Source organism: Lithobates pipiens, unplaced genomic scaffold, assembly GCF_037356315.1.
Source record: "Lithobates pipiens isolate NorthernLeopardFrog02 unplaced genomic scaffold, aLitPip1_a1.2 Scaffold_19, whole genome shotgun sequence".
NCBI classification, from domain to species: Eukaryota; Metazoa; Chordata; class Amphibia; order Anura; family Ranidae; genus Lithobates; species Lithobates pipiens.
In genome coordinates this window covers 208941333-208964737 of record NW_027507764.1, presented here as the reverse complement: position 1 = coordinate 208964737, position 23405 = coordinate 208941333, and the positions used below count along the sequence as shown (strand labels likewise).

The following is a 23405-nucleotide window of genomic DNA, read 5'->3' as shown; positions in this document are numbered from 1 at the left end:
ATGCAGGGATGTCTGTCCTCTTCTTGTCTCCGAACTGCCACTGCAATGGTCAACAGCTCTGGGTCTTCAGTGCAGATAGTCCAACAGAGACATGCCCCTCTTCCCTCCTCCTCCTCCAAAGAGAAAAGTTCAGTGGTCACATTGTTTGTAACAGAATCTGTGAATGGAAGACTGTCTAATCAGTCATACTATTCTCTCCTGCTTTTACTGATTATGTTATAAGCAGTGAAATCAGGGAAATAACTTTTCTCAATGGAAGAGGAGCAGGAAGGAGTGGACATATCCCCATTAGACCATCTGTATTGTTGTTATGCCTAAACCTAGCTGATAACTATTGCAGTGCTGGAAGTTCAGAGCCAGGAAGAGGACAGGCATCCCTGCAGTGAATAATTCTCCAGGATCCAGCTTCCTGCAGGACATGGGACATACTTCATTATAGGTAAGTGATGTTAGCCACCATACACCAATGTCAGCTTTACAGTTAGGGTGGATAAAATTCAATGATTTTTTTTTTTATCTGATTTTTTTTAATTTTTATCAAATTTATTTTAATAAAATGCTTTTGGAGCAAACTATCTAAATATAGTTTTCTATTTAAGATACATTAATCATTTAGTTTATTCAGCATGAAATGTAGCATGAGGCTGTATATTCTGCAATATTTACATTTAGGTAAACTCATTTAATGAATCCAAGCTCTACAAGCTGGGATAGCATGTACTGCATTGATCCATTTACACAATTTCACAGTAACCATGAGATAAAACAAAGTTCAGGAATATTCCTTTATCGCATTGTTTTGCCATTCTATGTACACTACAAACTGTATGATTGAATCGGTTCTATTGCCGTTTTACTAACCTGACAGCTTATTATTCTAAATAGGAAACCTTATTTTGTTTGCAAATATTAACCACTTAAAGTGGTGTTCCATACAAAAAAATTATTAAAATTCCTAAAAATATATATAAAAAAACATTTGGATTTTTTTTAAACTCACCTCCAAATGCCTGTTGCTAGGGGGTCGCCTTGTAGTCTGTCTCCTTCAGTGCCTGGGCTGGTGACATCACTTCCCCCTCGGCGCAGGAAGGGCTCAGCTCTGCCCCCTCCCTCCTGTCAGTCATCTGGGACACCTGACAGGTCCCAGACGACTGCTTGGCCAATCACAGTGCGCGGCGCCGCTCACGCATGCGTAGTGGGTGCCCGGCTGTGAAGCCACAGCTGGGTGCCCACAGTTGCAATGCCGGGCGGGACGAGCGGGGCTCCGTTCCCCCCCATCGCTGGACCCTGGGACAGGTAAGTGTCCGATTATTAAAAGTCAGCAGCTGGAGTATTTGTAGCTGCAGACTTTTTTTTTTTTAAGGGGAACTCCTCTTTGGGGACCAGGCCTATTTTTCAAACTTGTTGTTTACAAGTTTGGGTTTTTTGCTAGAAAATTACTTAGAATCCCCAAACATTAGAAATATATATATATATATATATATATATATATATATATATATAACACCCTAGAAAATAAAATGGCGGTACTTTCTGTCACACCGTATTTGTGTTAACGGTCCTACAACTTTTTCTGGAAAAAAAATACAAATTTGTTGAATAAAAAAATAAGACAACAGTAAAGTTAGCCCAATTTTTTCACATTTTCATACTTAATGCTTCAAAACTGCGCCCGCTCGTGGAATGGCGACAAACTTTTATCCTTAAAAATCTTTTCGAAAATTCTACAGGTTGCATGTTTTGAGTTGCAGAGAAAGCCTAGGGGTAGAATTATTGCTCTCGCTCTAACGATCTCGGCAATACCTCATGTGTGGTTTGAACACAATTTTCATATGCGGGCGCAACTCACGTATACGTTCGCTTCTGCATGCGAGCTTGGTGGGGACGGGGGCGTTAAACATTTTTTTCTCTTATTTATTTTACGTTTTATTTTTACACTGTTCTTTTAAAATTAATTGTGTCACTTTTATTCATATTACAAGGAATGTAAACATCCCTTGTAATAGAAAAAAGCATAACAGGACCTCTTAAATACGAGATCTGGGATCAAAAAGACCTCAGATCTCAAATTTACACTAAAATGCAATAAAAATAAATAAAAATGTCATTTGAAAAAAATGTCCCTTTGAGAGCTATGGACGCAAGTGACGTGCACGGTATGTAGTTGGGCGGGGGCCATCTTCCTCTTACTCAGCTCCATGGCAAGCAGGGGACAGGACCCCATCGCCTCCGCCGGTGACTCCGGTAAGTGGCTGAGGGCACTGGAGCGTGGCGAGAGGGGGGCCCCTCTCCCGCCATGATAAAAGTAATCTGGCAGCAAATTCACCGATGAGACCACTTATCTGAAAGCGGACCGCTCGCTGAAGAAGTGGATACCGGGGTTATGACAGCTAGCTGCTGCCATAACGATATTCCACTTCAAACAGCCGCCATATAATGATGGCGGGCAGTCCGTAAGTGGTTCAAGATTCTAACTACCAGCAAGAATGAGTCCTTACATTTAAAGAGCACCTGTCATTTCAGATCCATCATGGCAGCGCCTGTTAGTGGGTAATCACTGACTTGCTGCCGTCACGTCCCTCACCTTGTTGTGTTACTGCCGCATCATTAAAGTGAATGGGACTGTCAGTGAATCAACAGCGGGCCAGAGGAGGAGCCACTGTGGGACAGAGATGACAGCTGCTCTTTAGAAATGATTATTTAAATTGAGTTGATTTAAATCACGCCTTTTTACTAATGATTTAAATCCTGTTTTAAATCAACTTGATTTAAATCAAATCCACCCTGTTTACAGTCTCTTTAACCCTTTTAATATTATTTATATATATATATATATATATATATATATATATATATATATATATATATATATATATATATACACACAGTGGGGAAAATAATTATTTGATCCCCTGCAGATTTTGTAAATTTGCTCACTTACAAAGAAATGAAGGGTCTATAATTTTTATCATAGGTAGATTTTAAGTAATAGAGACAGCATATCAACCAAAAATGCTATAAATTAAGTTGCAGTTTAGTAAATAAAAGAAGTATTTGATCCCCAAGCAAAACAGGAGTTAGTGGAGAAACACTTGTTGACAAGCACAGAGGTAAGGGGTTTCTTGTAGCTGGTGACCAGGTTTGCACACATCTCAGGAAGGATTTTGGTCCACTCTTCTTTACAGAATGTCTCTAAGAGCCCATACACACTATTACATTTTCTGCAGATTTTTGTCTTCAGATTTACCAAAACCATATAGTGCAAGGGCCTGCCTGATTGCATATGAATTGAAATGTATTATTATATGGTTACATCCCTTGTAATAGGTATAAGAGTGATCAAAAAAAAAATTTTTTTTAAAGAAAGTGTAAAAAGTAAAAAAAATAAGTAAAATAAAAAAATACATTTACAATGCCCCCGTCCCTATGTGCTCGCGCACAGATGTGAACGCACATGCAATTCCCGCCCACATATGTAAACGACATTCAAACAACACGTGAGGTATCACTGTGTGCGTTAGAGCAAGAGCTACAATTCTAGCACTAGGCCTGCTCTAACTCTAAACTGGTAACCTGTAAAAAATAATTAATTATCGCATATGGAGATTTTTAAGTACCGACGTTTGGCGCCATGTGATGTGTGCACGCAATTTTAAGGCGCAACATGTTGGATATCCATTTTCTCGGCATCATCAACTTTCACATTATACAAAAAAATTGGGCTAACACTACTGTTTTGTTATTTTTTAATTCATGAAACTTTTTTACCAAAAAAAAAACGTTTGGAAAATTTGGTGTGCAAATACTGTGCAACATAAAAAGTTCCCTAGGGTGTCTGCTTAAAAAAAAACAAAAAAAAAACATATATGTCTGGGGGTTCCGAGTAATTTTCTAGCAAAAAAAGTATGATTTTTACATGTAGGAGAGGAGTGACAGAATAGCTCGGTACGGAAGTGGTAAAGGTCATGGAGTGGCCTAGCCAGTCTTCAAACCTTAAACCTATAGAAAATGTATGGAGGGAGCTGAAACTTTGGGTTGACAAGCGACAGCCAAGAAACTAAGGATTTGTAAATCTGTTGAAAAAAAGAAAAAGTGGACCAAAATCCCAAGATGTGTGCAAACCTGATAACCAACTACAAGAAACATCTTACCTCTGTGCTTACCAATAAGGGTTTCTCCACCAAGTACTAAGTTATGTTTTGCTTGGGGGATTAAACTTATTTTACTCACTGAACTGCAAGTCAATTCATAACATATGTATTAAGTTTTTTAAGGATTTTTGGTTGATATTCTGTTTCTATTTAACCACTTCAGCCCGGAAGGTTTTACCCCCTTAAATGACCAGGCCATTTTTTGCGATACGGCACTGCGTTATTTTAACTGACAATTGCGAAGTCGTGCGGTGTTGTAACCCAAACAGAAAGGATGTCCTTTTTTTCCCCCACAATTAGAGCTTTCGTTTGGTGGCATTTTATCACCTCTGCGTTTTTTTTTTTTTTGCACAATAAACAAAAAAAATTGACAATTTTGAAAAAAAATAATTTTTACGTTTCGCTATAAAGACATACCTAATAAAAATATGTAAAAAATATAATTTCTTCATCATTTAGGCCAGTTTGTATCGTGCTACATATTTTTAGTGAAAAAAATTCCAATTAGCATATATTGATTGGTTTGCGCAAAAGTTATCGAATCTACAAATTACGGGATATTTTTATGGCTTTTTTATTTTTACTAGTAACTAGCTGTGATCGACGATTTTTAGCAGGATTGCTACATTGCGGTGGACAAATCGAACACCAAGTGACTTTTTGGGGACCAGTGCTACAAATGCACTGTCTATGTATAAATGACACTGGCAGGGAAGGGGTTAACATCAAGGGCACTCAAAGGGTTAAGTTTGTGCTCCTGTGGAATGATTTCTAACTGCGTGGGGGTGGACTGACTGCAGGAAGAGAGACACCTGTGTTCCTGATTGCTTTGTTTACATAGGCAGACCACCATCCAATCACAGCGGGAGTGGGTCGCGGGTGACACAAGCACACGCCCCAGACTCAGAAGTCACAAACAACGTACAGGTATGTTGTTTTGCGTGGTGGGCAGTCTGGAAGTAATTAAAATACACCTATGATAAAAATTAAAGACCCTTAATTTCTTTGTAAGTGGGCAAACTTACAAAAACTGCAGGGGATCAGAAAATAATTTTCCCCAATATGTATGTGTATATATACATACACACATATATATATATATATATATATATATATATATATATATATATTTATATATATATATATATTTATATTACACACGCACACAGTATCTCACAGAAGTGAGTGCATACCTCACATTTTTGTAAATATTTTATTATCTTTTCATGTGACAGAACTGAAGAAATTACACTTTGCTACAATGTAAAGTAGTGAGTGTACAGCTTGTATAACAGTGTAAATTTGCTGTCTTTGGGCCCAATTGGGCCCTCAAAATTACTCACACAATAATGTCTAAACCCCTGGCAACAAAAGTGAGTAACACCCCTACGTGGAAATGTCCAAATTGGGCCCAAAGTGTCAATATTTTGTGTGGCCACCATTATTTTCCAGCACTGCCTTAACCCTCCTGGGCATGGAGTTCACCAAAGCTTCACAGGTTGCACTGGAGTCTTCTTCCACTCCTCTATGATGACATCACAGAGCTGGTGGATATTAGAGACCTTACTCTCCTCCACCTTCCATTTGAGGATGCCCCACAGATGCTCAATAGAGTTTAGATCTGGAGACATGCTTGGCCAGTCCATCACCTTTACCCTCAGCTTCTTTAGCAAGGCAGTGGTCATCTTGGAGGTGTGTTTGGGGTCGTTATGTTTTTTTTCTCCAAAGAAAGGGGATCATGCTCTACTTCAGTATGTCACAGAAAATGTTGGCATTCATGGTTCCCTCAATGAACTGTAGCTCCCCAGTGCCAGCAGCACTCATGCAGCCCCAGACCATGACACTCCTACCACCATGTTTGACTGTAGGCAAGACACAGGTGTGCTCCTCACCTGGTTGACCGCCACACTCGCTCGATACCATCTGAACCAAATACGTTTATCTTGGTCTCATCAGACTACAGGACATGGTTTCAGTAATCCATACCCTTAGTTGCTTGTGTTCAGCAAATTGTTTGCGGGCTTTCTTGTGCATCATCTTTAGAAGAGGCTTCCTTCTGGCACAAAAGCCATGCAGAACAATTTGATGCAGTGCGCGGCTTATGGTCTGAGCACTGACAGGCTGACCCCCCCACCCCTTCAACCTCTGCAGCAATGCTGGCAGCACTCCTATGTCTATTTCCCAAAGAAAACCTCTTGATATGACGCTGAGCACGTGCACTCAACTTCTTTGGTCGACCATGGTGAGGCTTGTTCTGAGTAGAACCTGTCCTGTTAAACCACTGTATGGTCTTGGCTACCGTGCTGCAGCTCAGTTTCAGGGTCTTGGCAATCTTCTTATAGCCTAGGCCATCTTTATGTAGAACAATTCTTTTTTTCAGATCCTCAGAGAGTTCTTTGCCACGTGGTGCCATGTTGAACTTCCAGTGACCAGTATGAGAGAGTGAGGGCATTATCACCAAATTGAACACAACTGCTCCCCATTCACATCTGAGACCTTGTAACACTAAAGAGTCACATGACACCAGGGATGGAAAATGGCTACTTGGGCCCAAATTGGACATTTTCACTTAAGGGTGTACTCACTTTTGTTGCCAGCGGTTTAGACAATAAACGGCTTTGTGTTATTTTGAGGGGACAGCAAATTTATATAAAATCTGTACACTCACTACTTTACATTGTAGCAAAGTGTAATTTAGTCAGTGTTGTCACATGTACACACACACATGTTCTTAATACTGTGTATTGCCTCCTTTAACATCAATGACTGCTTGATGTCTTTTGTGGTATTTGTGGATGAGGCTCTTTATCTTCTCAGATGGTAAAGCTGCCCATTTCTCTTGGCACAAAGTCTCTAGTTCCTGGAAATTCTTGGGCTGTCTCCCATGAACTGCATGTTTGAGCTCTCCCCAGAGTGGCTCAATGATATTGAGGTCAAGAGACTGAGATGGCCACTCCAGAACATTCACTTTATTCTGCTGTAGCCAATGACAGGTCGACTTGGCCTTGTGTTTTTGATCATCGCTATGTTGGAATGTCCAAGTACGTCCCATGCACAGCTTCCTGGCTGATGTATGCAAATGTTCCTCCAGTATTTGATAACATACTGCATTCATCTTATCATCAATTTTAACCAAATTTACTGTGCCTCTGTAGCTCACACATCCTCAAAACATCAGCTATCCACCTCTGTTTCACTGTAGGAATGGTGTACCTTTCATCATAGGCCTTGTTGACTCCTCTCCAAATGTAGCATTTATGATTGTGGTCTCATCACGCCAAACGACTTTGTGCCAGAAGGTTTGAGACTTGTCTCTGTGCAGTTTGGCGTATTGTAAGTGGGATACTTTGTGGCATTTGGGTAGTAATGGCTTTCTTCTCGACCATGCAGCTGATCTTTCTTCAAGTGCCTCCTTATTGTGCATCTTGAAACATCCACACCACGTTTTCAGAGTCCTGTATTTCACCTGAAGTTATTTGTGGGTTTTTCTTTGCATACCAAACAATTTTCCCAGCAGTTGTGGCTGAAATTTTAGTTGGTCTACCTGACTGTGATTTGGTTTCAACAGAACCCCTTCTTTTCCACTTCTTAATTAGAGTTTTAACACTGCAGATTGATATTCTCAATTCCTTGGATATCTTTGTATATCACTTTCCTGTTTTATACAGTTCAACTACCTTTTTCTGCAGACCCTTTGACAATTCTTTTGCTTTCCCCTTGACTCAGAATCCGGAAACATCATTGCAGCACTGGATGAAAGACGCAAGGGTGTGTCAGGAGTACAGAAACTTGACCTTTTATATACACACACAAACGAATTACAAGCAGTTTACAGGTGAGGGTGGTTACCTTTAATAGCCATTCAAACCCCCAACTTGTGTGCATATTATCAGGCCAGGGTATGTCAACTTTTGATCAGGGTCATTTGGGTAGTTTCTGTTGCCATTATAATTTAAAAAGAGTAAACAAAGTTGATTGATAATAAATGGCTTCAGCTAAACACTAACCATGCGGGAAAGAAAAGTTTGTTATTCATATTCTCTGAAAAATGGCCAAGAAATAAATTCTGCCAGGGTATGTAGATTATAAGCACAACTGTGTGTTATATATATATATATATATATATATAAATAATTGCTGTGGGGTGGTGCTACACTATTTTGCTTTATAATAGTCAAGGTATTATCTGCGATTGCGCAGGAGCACATTCATATAGAATAATGTTGATGCTTAAACTATGCAGGCACCATGAGAGGTGTTGATTGGAGCAGTATGCAGGGATGGAGGCATGTCAGAGTGCTACAGATCCAGGCCACTGTGTGCTGTGTTGAGTAGCTGGAGCATAAAAATATTATAAAACAATACAGCATAAGATAAATCAATATTAAATGTGCTCCTAAAAAGATATTTAATGTTGTATGCACAGCCTGACTGCATTACTCCAATAAGATTTACTTGGGACTTTAAATCAAACAGAAGCACATGCACACATCTCAGAATACAAGAAGACTCAGTAGTCTGCCAACATTCCATTGTGGGATGTAGCGGGGGCCTGCTGAAAACGACTTTGCCGTGAGTCCCTTAACTGCCAAAAAGTTCACAGCGTTTGCAAATCCTGTTAGGAGCTTTTTGAAGTTAATGATCTGTATTTACTGGTGTGGTGAGGTGCCTGCCATCACAAGATCAAGTTACTTTTATTCATTTTTTTTTTTTGACAAAGGAGAATACCATTCTTTACTTGTAAATACAGGCACCTAGCCATCTATAACACACAACACAGACGAGATTCAGATTTCACTCTGCAATTTATGAGAACAGATTTGTTTCATTATAAAACAGCTTAATTACAGATTGTTTCTTACATATCGTCATTTACATAAAACATACTGTTGCATAAGATACAAGCTGTCATGTGTTACATTTATGAGTCACAAAAAAATCAAAACCCTTTGAAGATGTTTTGTAATTCCCTTACATTTTGCATCTTAGAGATCGTAGAAGAATAATCATTTGTTGGTATAAGGCCATGGCTCATAATTACTGCAAATTTAAAAAAGGAAAATTTACATCAGATCTTAAAATACGTTTTCTTCACAAAGCAAGAATGATCTGTTCCATAACAAGCAAAATACTGGAGTCTGAAAATTCTCAGGAAACCTCTAGTTTGGGGAAAGGAAGCAGACATTTAATGTACATTGCATTAGGTCTTATAATAGTTATGCCTTAATATAAAAAAATAATTTTAGTCGGATTTGTAACAATTATGTATAATAAAAGAAAAGAATTCAACACAAGGGAAATATGTTGACTGATAAAGCTTAGGAGAAAGGTTCTTTTTTACAATACAGTGACAAAATAAAAGAAATTTACATTTACGTATTTGCTCCCTTTCGGTCTGTTAAATATACCATTGAAAGTCTTGTTGAATAAGTGCAACAAAAAAAACTGTTGATCCTGCCTAAAGTCCATTGAGCATGTAACCTCCTGTGTACTACTTCCTCTGCATCATCAACCTTTTCCAGTTCGCCTCCCTCTAAGACAGGGACCTCCAAACTATGGCTCTCCAGCTGTTGTGGAACTACACTTCTCATGAGGCATTGTAAAAGTCTGACATTCACAGACATGACTAGGCATGATGGGAATTGGAGTTCCTGAAAAACTGGAGGGCCATAGATTGGAGTCCCCTGCTCTAAGATATGCAGATAACAGGAAGTGTCCTGTTGTCTATCTAAAGTTACAACACTACTTATCCATAGATGCAATATAGGGAGTAAATGTTCTCAGTTGTCATCCAGAGACTAGAATGTGTTACTGGCAGAATAAGCAGGTCAAATGTGCAGCCAACACATCTACAGACTAAAAAAACTGCAATATATCACTTTAATGGAGTACATGCACACTGCTCCTCCAAAAGGACAGCATGCCAACCATTGAGAAAGCTGTGCCACAATCATGACTTCCATATGCGCAAAAGTGATGTCATTGCCATTCAAACAGCTTGAGCCCGCAAACCCAGGATGGAAGACCGGGTAAAGATGGAAGCTTGATCAGCAATGCATACTAGCACTTTATGACATTAACCTGCAGGGACCAATTTTTTATTTTATTTTTTAATGTCGAGACTTTACTAACACTTTTAAGCAGAGTAGAGACTGGTTACAGTTTTGTTAGGGTATTATTACCGTATGTACAACCATCAGAGAAATTTCTATATTTTCCAAAGCTGGAAATTCTCCACACCAGGGAGTGAAGGGAAATCTTAGCAACAGGGTAACAGATAATAAAAACCTGCTCTTAAACTTTCTGCTTAATACATTTTCGAATCAGTCTAAACGTAAAAGGGGCCTCTGCACTTTTCTCTTTTTTTTTTTAACATGGTCCTGAAGATTGCTTCTGTTCCCTTTCAAAAGGCTTGCCCTGAGCTACAGACAGCACTGAGCCCAAAAGACCAAGATTGGATGGACTACTTGCACATGACTTTCCTTTAGATTTTGCATTGCATTCACAGTTACATATAAATGGTAATAGGGATAAGTACCAATAACCATTGGGCCAATTTTCACTGTTAAAGAATGAAAACCTGACAGGTTTTAACCTCTCTACTACATCTGACGCTACAACAATTCAGCTAAAGTCCTACTTTGAAAGAAAACTGTGTTGAAGGAAAGCCCTATAAGCTGCCACTGCTGATTTCTAATTTTCGGTCTGCCATACTATCACTCCAGCTTCAATACTGACTCAGTGGGGTTGATTTACTAAAGGCAAATACGGCAGGTTGTGCACTTTCCACAGGAATTTGTCCCAGAGCTTATTGAAAGTGGTGAGGTTTCACTTTTCAAATACCCAATCATGTGCAAGGAAAATAGAAGAAGAGAAAACATTTTTTTTGCTTGCAGATTATTGGATGTTTGATGTCAGCAGAGATTCACCTCATTCACCAAGCTTTGGGAAAACTTCCCTTGTAAAGTGAACAGCCTATATGCTTTTAGTGAATTAACCCCAGTATCCTGAAACAGCCGTTATAGCTTCCCTGCCTGCATACCTGTCCCAAGTAAGTGACCGCAAGGAAATTAGAATTTTTAAGAATTTTAGGTATTATCTGAATTATTATCTGAATAATTCTAAAGAATTTTAGGTATAATCTGGCCATCTTCATACTTCTTTTGTAACATAAAATCTATTTGATTGAAATGTGCAATAATGACAGGCAAACAATGCTGTTCAGTATAAAATACTGGAATAAAAGTGCATAGAAGGGTCTGGTTTAACAAAAGTGCTCACATTTGAGTTTGCTTTAGTTCAATTCCACAATTTTAAAACTAAAACACCAGGTAAACAGCTCAGAACACAATAGGGATACATGTGTGAGAAGATCTGTAACCTTGTTCAACCTCAGGCACCTCAGTGGAGAGCATAGCAAGGCTGGTGACCTCACATTGCTCTACTGCAGATAAGATACACATTTTAGTCACCAACCTACCTCCAGGCTAGTTGACTGGACAGTAAAGAAATAGCAGCCATGACTAAGGCCTGAGGGCCGAAACGCGTTTGATTCCTTATAGCCATTTTTCACTGTTAATAGTAAAAGACCATATGTTTTAGCAGACACATACCGGCACCAGCCTTTTATTAAGCTTACTAAAGTTTGGAGGTTTTCAGAGATTTTTGAGGCTGGTGCTATGGTCTAATACACCTGTTCCAGCAGCATGATGATGTCATCACATTACCCACCTTCCTCCAGTAAGTAAGCTACTAGTGTGATGCATTAGAGCCTGGCTAGCTTGTGCCACTGACTATCCCTCTTCCCTGTTGTGCAGGGGGAAACAAATCATGAGCAAGATGCAAGTACTTCAATTGTGTATTTAAAAATACATTTAATGACTTATAAACATCTGTAATATGTGGTAATCTTTTGTTTCTACTTAGATATTAACTATAATTTTAAAAGAAAATGGTTTTGTTTTAATACAGAGGCATAAAATGACAGAAAGCAAATGCAATACTATTTTTGGCAATTTTAAAAATAACTGTTTGTATAGGGAATTTTTTCACCCACGTAGAAGACTTTGCTTTGTCTATGAAAACATCCGTTACAAAGGCCCGTTGTGTGCAGTTATCTGCATTTTTCCTCATTTATAGCTTTCTGTGTCATTTTCACACTAGAAAGCAGTGTTTCTCTGTTGCAGAGCTGTGCGATATTATGCAAAATTGTCTGCATAATATCGCACCGCTTTAGATGGCCCTTTATGTCACTGCACTGCAAGCGCGATAAAGTGTCACACACAAAAAAAAAAAAAAAAAAACAACAACAACAACTCTAAAACGCTTGTGCCTTCAATTTCAAAATGACCTTATTTTTTCCTTAAAATAGTACATTTTCTCAGTTTAAACATATATATGTATTCTATTTTTCTACTGTGAATGAAATAGGGGTTTATAAGATTTGCTAATCATTGCTTTCTTTTATGTAGATTTTGTGTCCCAACTTTTTTGGAATTGGGGATGTAAAAGTACCTTCAGTCATAAGTAAACAGACAAATGGCAACTCACATATGTTAAGAAGAAGCGCGCTTGTCACGCGGACTGAGCCGGGCATGATCTCCCTCTCAGAGATTGCAATGGAGGATCTAGACCAGGAAGTGGAAGATAATGCCATCAGCTGGGTGTGCTTGAGATGTCAGAAGATTCAGATAGCATGGGAGGCAGAGGAGAACAATGACACACACTGGAAGGCATAAAGGCGGCATAACTATGCATTTTAAGGCTTGACAAAGAGGCTGGGTGACATCAACATGCATAGCCACGCTCCCTTAACACCTCACAGCATGTGACATCATTGTTCACTGTCTCCTGTACTGTTTGAAGCTTCCAACATCTCAGGTATACCTAGCCATCGTGGCATCTTCCACCTACTGGTCCTGGAGAGGGAGATCGTGCCTGTCTGAGGCTTTATCACAAGCACTTTTAATCCAAAAATATGTGGGCTGACAATTATCTGTTCACTTACAAACAAATGTGCTTGCAATACTACATTCTGAATGCGCACTCTAGTGATCTTTCTTCGTATACAAAACATTTTTTTTTTAAGCAGTGGGAGAGTACTTGTATGTGTGCCCATTCACTGTTGTTTATGACCAGCTCTAAATGTATTAATGTATTTAACAGTATAATGTAAATAAATGTATACCTTGGTTGGAATTCTTTTATAAAACTGAAAAAAATAAAAAGTTTCATATTTTAAAAGGTGAACTACTAAATTTTTTATATCGAAGGCAAAGAGTTGTAAAATTCACAGGCATACCGAGCTCTGTGGATCCATGTTTGTTTCAAGTGTTACATAGAGATGCATACAAACATTAGGCCGCATACAAATTGAATGTTTAGCCTGATGCATTGGGTTTTGGCATTTAGTTACTGGTGGAGGGCACAGGTATCCCAGGCAGCCTGTCAAACTCCAGAGTCTGACAGCTACAGTGACTAGACAGGGATGTATGGTGCACTTCACTGTGGGAACACTTAGGATAGTATGCCCCAAGGGACGAATGCCAGGAAACCAAGAAGTCTGCACTCTGGGCATTCTTTGCTGAGCGCATAATGCCCTAAACAAACAAGTTTACATGAATATCTATAAGATCCAGAAGTGTGTAGCAGCTGAGAGAAATAGAATAGAACGTATCTATAATGACCAATTAGCAATAAAATACACCCTAAATTGTAATACACAGATATTCTCAAGAATACTTGAAACCAGGAATAGTCATACCTACCTGTAAAACATCTTGGAATAAACTTGACTATGCCTATACTGGTTTGCTTTATACAGTCTACCTACTATTTACATTCATCTCACAAACAGACCACTGTTTACTGCGTTCACAAGAACACTGTATTTAAAGCATTTAATGTAAAAGATTTTGTTCATTGTATTTGCCATATCAATGTACATTACCTTATAGACCATCAGGTACTGGATGATGGGGATGTTCTCTGTAGATTCAATTAGAATCTTAAAAAATTAGGGAAATTAGTAATTGTGTGATCTTCACAAGCTACACTACTCCTAAAGTGGACCTGGCATTTATTGACAATGCTGCTGATCTCCTCCAACCTGCAACAATATTCTCATATCTGTGTTTTTCAATAAACTGCATGACACTTCTTTCAGCAATAGAACTGCTCAGATTAGTTAAACTCTGTATTTGCTTTAAAACATATCAAATACAAAATATTGCAGCTCAGATTTAAAAAGCTGGAAGCTTCTTAAAACATATTGAGGGTACATACTACCTGCAATTTTGGGAAGTCACCTTTCTAAACCCTCATCGTCCATACATCACATGGCCAGCAGTGCAGATCAAAATAGTAAGGCCCTCTTCACAATATGCAATTGCATTGCTGTGTACTATTGCATACAAGAAAGAATAGGCTGACTTTTTTTTTAGTAAGGCAGCGCACTACTGAACTGCGGTGCAAGTCCTTTGGCACCTACTATGCACTGGGGTGCCATTGTAAATAAACAGCACTGAAAAGCACAGGGTACCTTGTTTTAGTATTGTAGTAAATGCACATACTGCAACACATTAGGTCAAAATGAGACCTAAAGGGTAATTATACTTTTAAGATAGATTAATCCTAATGACCCCTTCCCCATGCTACCTTAACCCACCCCCGCACTTACCCTTAGATAGGTGTCGCTCAGGCAGAGAAATCTCTCTGTAGGCTTACAAGTAAACAGCTATTACATTCAGGCCAATAAAGGAACCCAGTAACTCTGGCATGTTGCACACTAACATTGCTTTTCCTCGTCACCCAGCACCCCCACCAATGAACCTTCCTGAACCCCTGACTCTACACTTCCCTGCCTTCCAGCACCCCTGATGCTGTACCCCAACACCCTAGACACTCCATCTGCCAGCTAGCACTCCCTGCCAGGCAGCACACCTACAACTGAACCCCTGAGTCTGGACCTCCCTGCCCCCTCTTGTCACAGGAGGAAAGGTTGGGCCTCTAGTTTCTGGGCTCTATGCTCACTTCCACCTCCTTCTGGTGACATCACTTCCATCTCAGTGGAGCCTGTAGAGGCCAGTTAGTACTCCAGCCTCTGTGCACATTGTGTGCGTTTCTGGGGGAATGGGGAGGAAATGCACACTTTCATACTTGAAGAGCAACTGCATTCCCTCTGATATGTCCACCTCGCTCTTATGCTCTATGATTTTGAATACCTTGCGCATGTGCAGATATGCCAAATGCTTCTGCCAGGTCTTCAGAACTGGACAGAGACCTGCAAACATCTGGGAAGAGGTTTTCTGTACATGCAAACACAGCACTGGTATTTGGGATCAGACACCTGCTGGGTCTGAAAGGCCTGTGACACATCTATGCAAGTGTGAAATCCCATGGTGCGCATGTGTCTGTCAGTAAAACGTAGCACCTCCTGCTGCCTCGTGGTATGTTCACTTTACTCAATCCAGGCAGGGGGGTTGGGGGGAGGGGGTACCAAGTTATTTTACTTTAGGTGGCAAAGAAGAAAGTTTTTTTATTGGGTGATTTAAGGCCAGAGGAAAGCAAAACACTGAATTTGTCCCCTCCGCCTCTATTATTACAGAATCCTTCCAATGTAGCAATTCAATATCCATATTGGTTCTTTACTACTTTTAGTTTCAATGTAAGTTTCATATGAAATACAATATCATTTATCACTCCTCTCTCCTAAACAACTGATCTGTTTATATTGTTTTTGATAATGCAAGCCCTATATTAGGCTGAAACTAAAGGGAAAACTAAAATTCCATTTAATTCCTCATTTATAATGAGTATATGAGAAAGTCCTGTCCTCAGGCTGAAAAATCATCGGGGACAACTATTTTCTGTGTCTACAGGCTTTGGGTTTATACCGATGAGTGGCTTGCTTTGGACATTGGTTTAAGATGCTTCTGAGATCCTTCAGAATTCACTGCCCGGCACACTTGATGTCCTCAAAAATGCTTTTGCATTCCTATTCGTTTGAGACATGAAGCATTTCTTAGGTGGACAAAAGCCCATCAACACAGGCCCTTTAGAATACAGACCTTTTGATTTCTTAGATTTATCGCGATAACTAGAATGTAATACCTATGCACACAGGCAAGGACACATTCAAAATCTTTCAAAAGAGATGTCATTATGTATAAAAGAAAAAGTTAAAACTAAATATTCACTTGAATAGGAAGTGGTAATAAGTAAATTGCCTTTCCAGTTTTCTACCATCTTCTAAACTAATGAAACTGAAATAAAATGACCTTATCTATATAGCTGAAGTCAAATCAGGTAGAGAGTTATTGATTTCCACATACAAGCTTAGAATGATCATATCACCCAAAGCTTGTACACAGAAAATCGTCATCTCCCACTGATGGAGGTCTTAGCTGGAAAAAATGCAATTGCGTGGCTCTCTTTTGCCTTTGCATGCACCACAACTATCAATGCATTATACTAAATGTGTACTTGTTTGCTTCATTCATAGAAACAATATTCAAAAGAAATGTGTTAAGATTTAGGATGGTTAAGCTTCAATAGAAAAAAAGCATCACCTAGCAGTATTACTCCAGAAACTTTCTGTTCATTCAAAACTAAATGGAAGACATGTACCTTTATTTCTCTTTGACAAAGAGAAGAGGACTACAAAAAATGAGTAAACAAAGAAAAATTAATGTTTGTGCTTAAAATATTAATACTGAGGGAATCAAGCAATAGATACTGCTTTAAAAAATTCCAAAAAATAGGACATAAGTTGAGATTGCACAAGTGTATTTTGAAATATTGGTTTCCTGCAAGAACCTGCAGTTAGTCTCAGATCTAGTTTACTTGTGGGGGTCCCTCAGGTATAAGAGAGGTGAAAAAGGTGGTTATAAATGACCAAGCTGATGCCACAATCCCTGGACGGGGGGCTGCAGCAGCCTCATCTGCCACATCATCTGCTCCTTCCTCTTGAACTCCTTCATCCATACGACGTTCCTGAATAGTAGAACAGAAAAGGGATTTAGTATAAAATAATAAAAAATCAAATACTACATACACAAAATTACCATAAAAGTAGATTACAAGTACTCAGTGTCAGGATTTTTTCTTAGCACCAATTACACACTGCATATTATTTTGACACTAAAATTACTAGTTTTTTCTTAAAGCCATACATTTTATTGGCACATGCAGTTTTCAGTACCAGAGTAAATTAAGTGTACTGTTGTTTTGTTAGTTTTAGATAAAATTGGATTGGGTAGAGTATAATCAAAAGGCAAAACTTTTTTTAGTCATGGATAGCATGGAAAGGGATTAGAACACGTGTCAGGTTTTTATTGCTGTCTGTGCCCCTGTTAAGAAGATCCCCTCTCTGTCTGTCCTATTTACCAAAAGTGAAAGGGAAAAACAGGAATTTTGACCTATCCATATATTCCTTACCTTGGAGTACAGGACTTGATTTCTTAGAACATGGGTTATGCAGTTACCTTCAGATGACTGGGCACTAGTACAAAAATTTGTTAAGACCGCCCCAGAGCGCATCATATGATCCCACTGATTATGTGATACTCCATTTTCTTGGCAAGCAATAAGAAGTGATCAAGACAGAGGGGAGTGTCCTATAATGTACTCCAAGATAAGGAATTTACAGGTACGTCAAAAAATAGGATTTTTAAAACAGCTTACTTGTAAAATCCTTTTCTTGGAGTACATCATAGGACACAGAGCCTCAAGTATTTACTTAGTGGGTTATGGGCCTTCCTTCAGGTGTTGACACTGGTATAACAAATACAGGATGTTGACTCCCCTATATAACCCCTCCTCCTTCCAGGAGAACTCAGTTTTTGTAGCCAAGCAATATAAGCAATATACTCTCAACCCATAAAACAGAGGGGCAGGACCCATTGGTCCTATGATGTACTCCAAGAAAAGGATTTTACAGGTAAGCGGTTTTAAAAATCCTGTTTTCTTTATCGTACATAGGACACAGAGCCTCAAGTATTTACTTACTGGGATCTCCCATAGCAATACTACTTGAGGGGAGGGAGACACAAACTGTAGGGTAACCCACAGACCTGAGGACTTTCTACTGCTGCCTGCAGCACACTGCGCCCAAAGGCAATATCCTCATTCCATCTTACATCCACTTGATAAAATTTTGCAAATGTATGTACTGAAGACCAAGTCGCGGCCTTGCAGATCTGAGACATGGAGGCCTGGTGACGCACTGCTTAAGAAGCACCAACCGCTCTGGTAGAGTGCGCCTTAACTTGAAAAGGTGGAATCTTTCCCTTGAAATCATAAGTTTGAATTATAAAACTTGCCGAATCCACTTAGCGACAGTGGATCTCGACGCTGCCTGTCCTTTTTTAGGACCCTCTGGCAGAAGAATAAGACATCAGTCTTACGAATCTGAGCAGTTCTCTTTAAATAGATCTTCACTGCTCTCACTAGATCAAAACAATGTAGTGACTTTTCTTCCCTGGAACATGGTCTTGGGAAAAACCATGGCAGGACAATATCTTCATTCAGATGAAAGCCTGAAATCACCTTTGGCAAAAAGCCTGGACGAGGGCGTAACACCACTCTGTCCTCATGAATAATCAAATATGGCTCTTTACAAGAAAGAGCAGCCAATTCTGAAACCCTCCTTGCTGAGGATATAGCAACCAAAAATATCAGCTTCCTATTCAGAAGAACTAAGGGAACATGCTGCAACGGTTTGAATGGCTGTTTTTTCTAACACCGACAAAACTAAATTTAAGTCCCAAGGGCTTAAGGCTGATTTAACTGGCGGATTAATCCGCAGCACACCTTGCATGAAACCCTGGACTAAAGAATGCATAGCAAGCGGTCTTTGAAATAAAAATTGATAAGGCTGAGACCTGGCCCTTAATAGTACTCAGGGCCAACTTCATCTTTACACTTAATTGTAGAAAGGCAAGAATTCTGCCTATGATATATCTCTGAGTGTACCAACCCTTGGATTCACACCAGGAAACCTAAGCTTTCCAGACTCTATAATATATAGCTCTAGAAGCTGGCTTCCTAGCATTAATCAAAGTACAGATAACTGACCTGGAAAGCCCAAGTTTCTTCAGAATGTGGGTCTCAATAGCCAAGCCGTTAAATTTAGCGTTCATAAAGTAGGATGGAATATCGGCCCCTGAGATAGCAGGTCTGGCCTTAGTGGGAGGGGCCATCGACCCTCCACTGCCATCTTTACGATCTCTGCGTACCAAGACCTTCTGGGCCATGCTGGTGCTACCAGTATTACAGACTTTCTTTCCAGCTTGATCTTGCAAAGAACTCGAGGTAGTAACTGAATCAGGGGAAACGCATAGATCAGTGAGAACTGATCCCACGGGGTCACCAACGCATCTGTTCCGTATGTGAGTGGGTCCCTTGTCCTGGAAACAAAGTTGACTAGCTTCGTGTTGAATCTGGACGCTAGAAGGTCTACATCCGGAGTCCCCCATCTTTGGCAAAACAGCCCAAAACACTTTGGGGTGAAGAGACCATTCCCCCGGGAATAACTGCTGGTGACTTAGATAGTCCACCTGCCAATTCTCTACTCCCGGAATGAAAACTGCCGATAGGCATGGGTCATTCTCTTCTGCCCAAGTTAGAATCTGGTTCACCTCTTTCTAAGCTGAGAGACTCTTGGTGCCCCCTTGGTGATCAACAATGCCACAACTGTGGCATATATCAGATTGGATCCTGACAGGACAATTCTTTAACCTGGAGGTCCAGGTTTCTAGAGCCAGATACACTGCCGGAATCTCTAGGATGTTGATGGGCAAGGCTCCTACTCCCCAACCTGAAAGGCTGGCATCTGTCGTTACTACCTTCCAGATAATTGATCTTAAGGACTTTTCCTTCAGCAGGTTCCAAGATAGTAACCACCAACTGAGGTTTTGGGACACTCTTGGGGACAGCCACATTGGCAAGCCCAAAGCTTGAATTGTTTTGTTCCAAGCAGACAAGATATTGTTTTGAAACAGTCTCGAATGGAATTGGGCATAGGGAACTGCTTAGAATGAAGCTACCATCTTCCCTAACAACCTCATGCAAAGGTGAATTGAAGGATTTCTCTTCGACCTGATCATCCTCACCATCTCTTGTATGGAGCTGATCCTTGCGGGAGGCAAGAACACCCTTTTCTGGGCTGTGTCTATGATCAGGCCCAGATACGCCAGCCTTCTTAATGATTTCTCCTTAAAGCCACTAAGCCACCAGGTAACTGCTTGTAATGGCTACACCTTGCTTCAAGCTAGCTACTGACTGGTCTAATAACAATAGATTGTCTAAGTAAGCCAAGACAGTTATGCCCTGTGCCCTTAACCTGGCTAGAGGTGGGGCTAATACCTTAGGGAATACCTGAGGTGCTGTAGCAAGCCAGAAGGGCAAGGCTATAAACTGAAAATGCTTCTGTTCTACTTCGAACCGCAGAAACCTCTGGTGAGGAGGAAATATAGGGACATGCAGATATGCATCTCTGATGTCGATGGATGCCAGAAGTTCTCCTCCTTGCAGGATGGAAATGACTGACTTGATTGACTCCATGCAAAAGGAGCGGATCTTCAGGAACTGATTTAGATTCCGTAGATCTAGACTTGGTCTGATAGCCCCATTTGGCTTTGACACCGTAAATAGGTTTGAGTAAAACCCCAAACATTGCTCTTGTTTGGGAATCTGTCTGATCACCCCTTGAGCCAATAATAGGTCTAATGCTTGCAACAGGGATTGCCTTTTTCCTGGATCCTTGGGAACATTTGATCTCATAAAACGAGACGGTGGAAACTCTTGAAGCTCTAGCTTGTATACTAGAGACACTGTGGAGAGAGTCCATTTGTCCTGAATATCCCTTTGGCAGACTTCTGAGCACATCAGAAGTCTTCCCCCCCACCTTGGTGTGGGGAGATGCCTCTTCATAACGAGGTCTTGTATTCTGCTTTCCAGACTTGTAGGTGAAGACTACAGCAGCCCCAAGGACGCCACAGCCAACACCCAAACAGGACCCGAACCCCGGACCCTCAGATCGAAAGCCAACTGGGTCATCCGGGCTCTTGAAACTCTAGATGTAACCTAGAGAAGAAAATCGCAAAAATCCCTCTACTCTTAACATTGTTCCTGCCAGACTTTGAGAATCGCAGAACCTTTCCCCTCACCCGAACGAGTGGGGGTGCTCCTTCATGAGAAGGCCTTAGCATTCTGTTTTATGGACTTTCTGACCCCAAGATCCTGGTGCTGCCCCTGGGAACTAAGGCATAGGAGAGGCTGTGCGATTACAGGAGAACTGTTTGAACCGCATTTTACTAGTAAAGAAAGCTTTACCCCTTTTGGATGTATTTATCCATTCTAATAGTCGTACCCCAGGAAGGGATACATACTGGCTAAGGGTTTTCACCTGGTGCTTCAGCTGATTAATATTTCAGCCACGGACCTCTGCAAAAATGCACTAGTCCAAGTATAAGCCATAGCATCTGTGAGACACACTGCGTTAAATACACCAGCCCCTTGCCGGGCATGATCAGGCAGAACTTTCAGGTATCTCACACCTGTTCCTTAACCCCTTGGAGTCCACATTCCAATGCATTGGCGTGTCTCAAAATGTGCTCCACCACAATAGTGGAGCAGACGTCAAAGGGTTAATGGACTGAGCTACTCCAATTGAAACCAGAACTGCAAAAAGACATCTTGTTTTTAAAAGGAAAATACAACCTTAACTTGCTGGATCCTTTAACATCAGTGCATTATCCACTGGACATGTGAGACTCTGCTCACAGAGGTGATTGCAGCATTAATAGCTGGAACCCCCCCATTTCTTTCATGGAAATTTTCCCATTCAGAATACATAGCTATGAATGAATAGGAAAAATCCCCAAGTGGGGGAGGTTCAAATGAACCCTATTAGAGGTAGATACATCAAGAGCCTGTGCTGCAGGCAACAAAAGGGTTAAGTAAGGGAGTAGACAGACGCCTGACGTGTGTGGCTACTCCCTCCATGTTAGGAGCCTCCGAAGAGGAAAGAGAAGTATCTTCCAATATTTGAGGAAGATCTACCTAATCCCCAGCCTCCTGCACCTCAACAAAAGGGCCCAGAGGACTAGATGGGAATCTGCTATGTTTAGTCCTACTATGAAGAGACAGCAATAATTCTTTAAATCGTAGAAGCAAAACCCTGTTTGTATGAAATACACAGGGACAGAAGTGTCCTACCCTTGACGGCTCATCTGACTGGCCATATTTTTCTTCTTGCCTCCCAGGGGAGGAAGACATTCCTTTTTGGAAGGGTTTTTAGTTTGTTGTATACCATTAACCCCTTAGAGGAGTTCCTGGTCCCTTTGTCACTCATAGCTTACAGTACAAAGCAGAGGCAGTACCAGCAAAAGAACGTTTCACTTGCTAGGCTATAGTACAGTACAATAACTGCTATTAACTGCTATTAATTCTAGCTATACAGTACAATGTTGTCAAAAGGGAAATTGCCTGTGTCACCAAACCTGACCAGCGACCACTCTGCTCCACCACCAGGCAGCAGCTTCTGTTGCAGAGCTCTAAACTACTTCCTCCACCTGTGGCCAGCATCTGGCGCCATTTAGCCATGCCCCCACGCAAAAATGCCCCCCTCCTCTTCAACAGGGAAATGTGTGAGCTTAGAGCTCGGGGGGTAAATGCCACGATCCACCGAAAAAAAAGTTTTTTGTTTTTTTCTTAAATAAAAAAAAAAAAAAGAAGACAGCTGGCTGGCATTCAAAAGGATCAAAAACTGCCAATCTGGGGGCCCAGGAAATGATCAGACCCCCCTTAGAGTGGAGCTTCTGCTGAGAGATTAACTCCCCTACCTTTCCTCGCAGCAGGGTTTGTCAGAGATAAAAAAAAACAATAACAATCTTCGCCCATCATGGTAGGCTCCGAGACCTTGAAAGGAAACCTTCAGGAACAGGGGTACACTCAGGTAATCCCGCAATCCCGGACCTGCGAGAAGACCCTGCCAGTAAACTTTTATTGGCCTTACTAGCAAAAAGTACTGGATACCAGGGCTCAGCTTAAAAGCATTCACAAGCAAAACCTCATGTCTTCCGATAACGAGGCCTGGATTCATTTAGTCCATTACGGAGACATCAGAACGGATCCGGTCAGGATGGCTGGCTCTCAAAGGATTACTGCCCGTGGAGCTCAGTACACACATCCTTACATGTGCCCAACACCTTAGACACTGGCGAAAAACTGAGGACTCCCAGTAATGGGAGG

At 40.6% G+C, this 23405-nt stretch overlaps 1 protein-coding gene across 2 annotated transcripts in view; it reads right to left on the bottom strand.

Moving 5' to 3' along the window:
* Positions 1-8937: 8937 nt before the first annotated feature.
* Positions 8938-23405, bottom strand: part of HERPUD2 (HERPUD family member 2) — a 74595-nt gene continuing 60127 nt past the window's right edge. For both annotated transcript variants that reach the window (XM_077491670.1, XM_077491669.1), the window contains one exon: positions 8938-17144. In XM_077491670.1, coding sequence (XP_077347796.1) covers positions 16986-17144 — 159 coding nt within the window. In that variant the 3' untranslated portion in view covers positions 8938-16985. The remainder of the gene's footprint in view (positions 17145-23405) is intronic.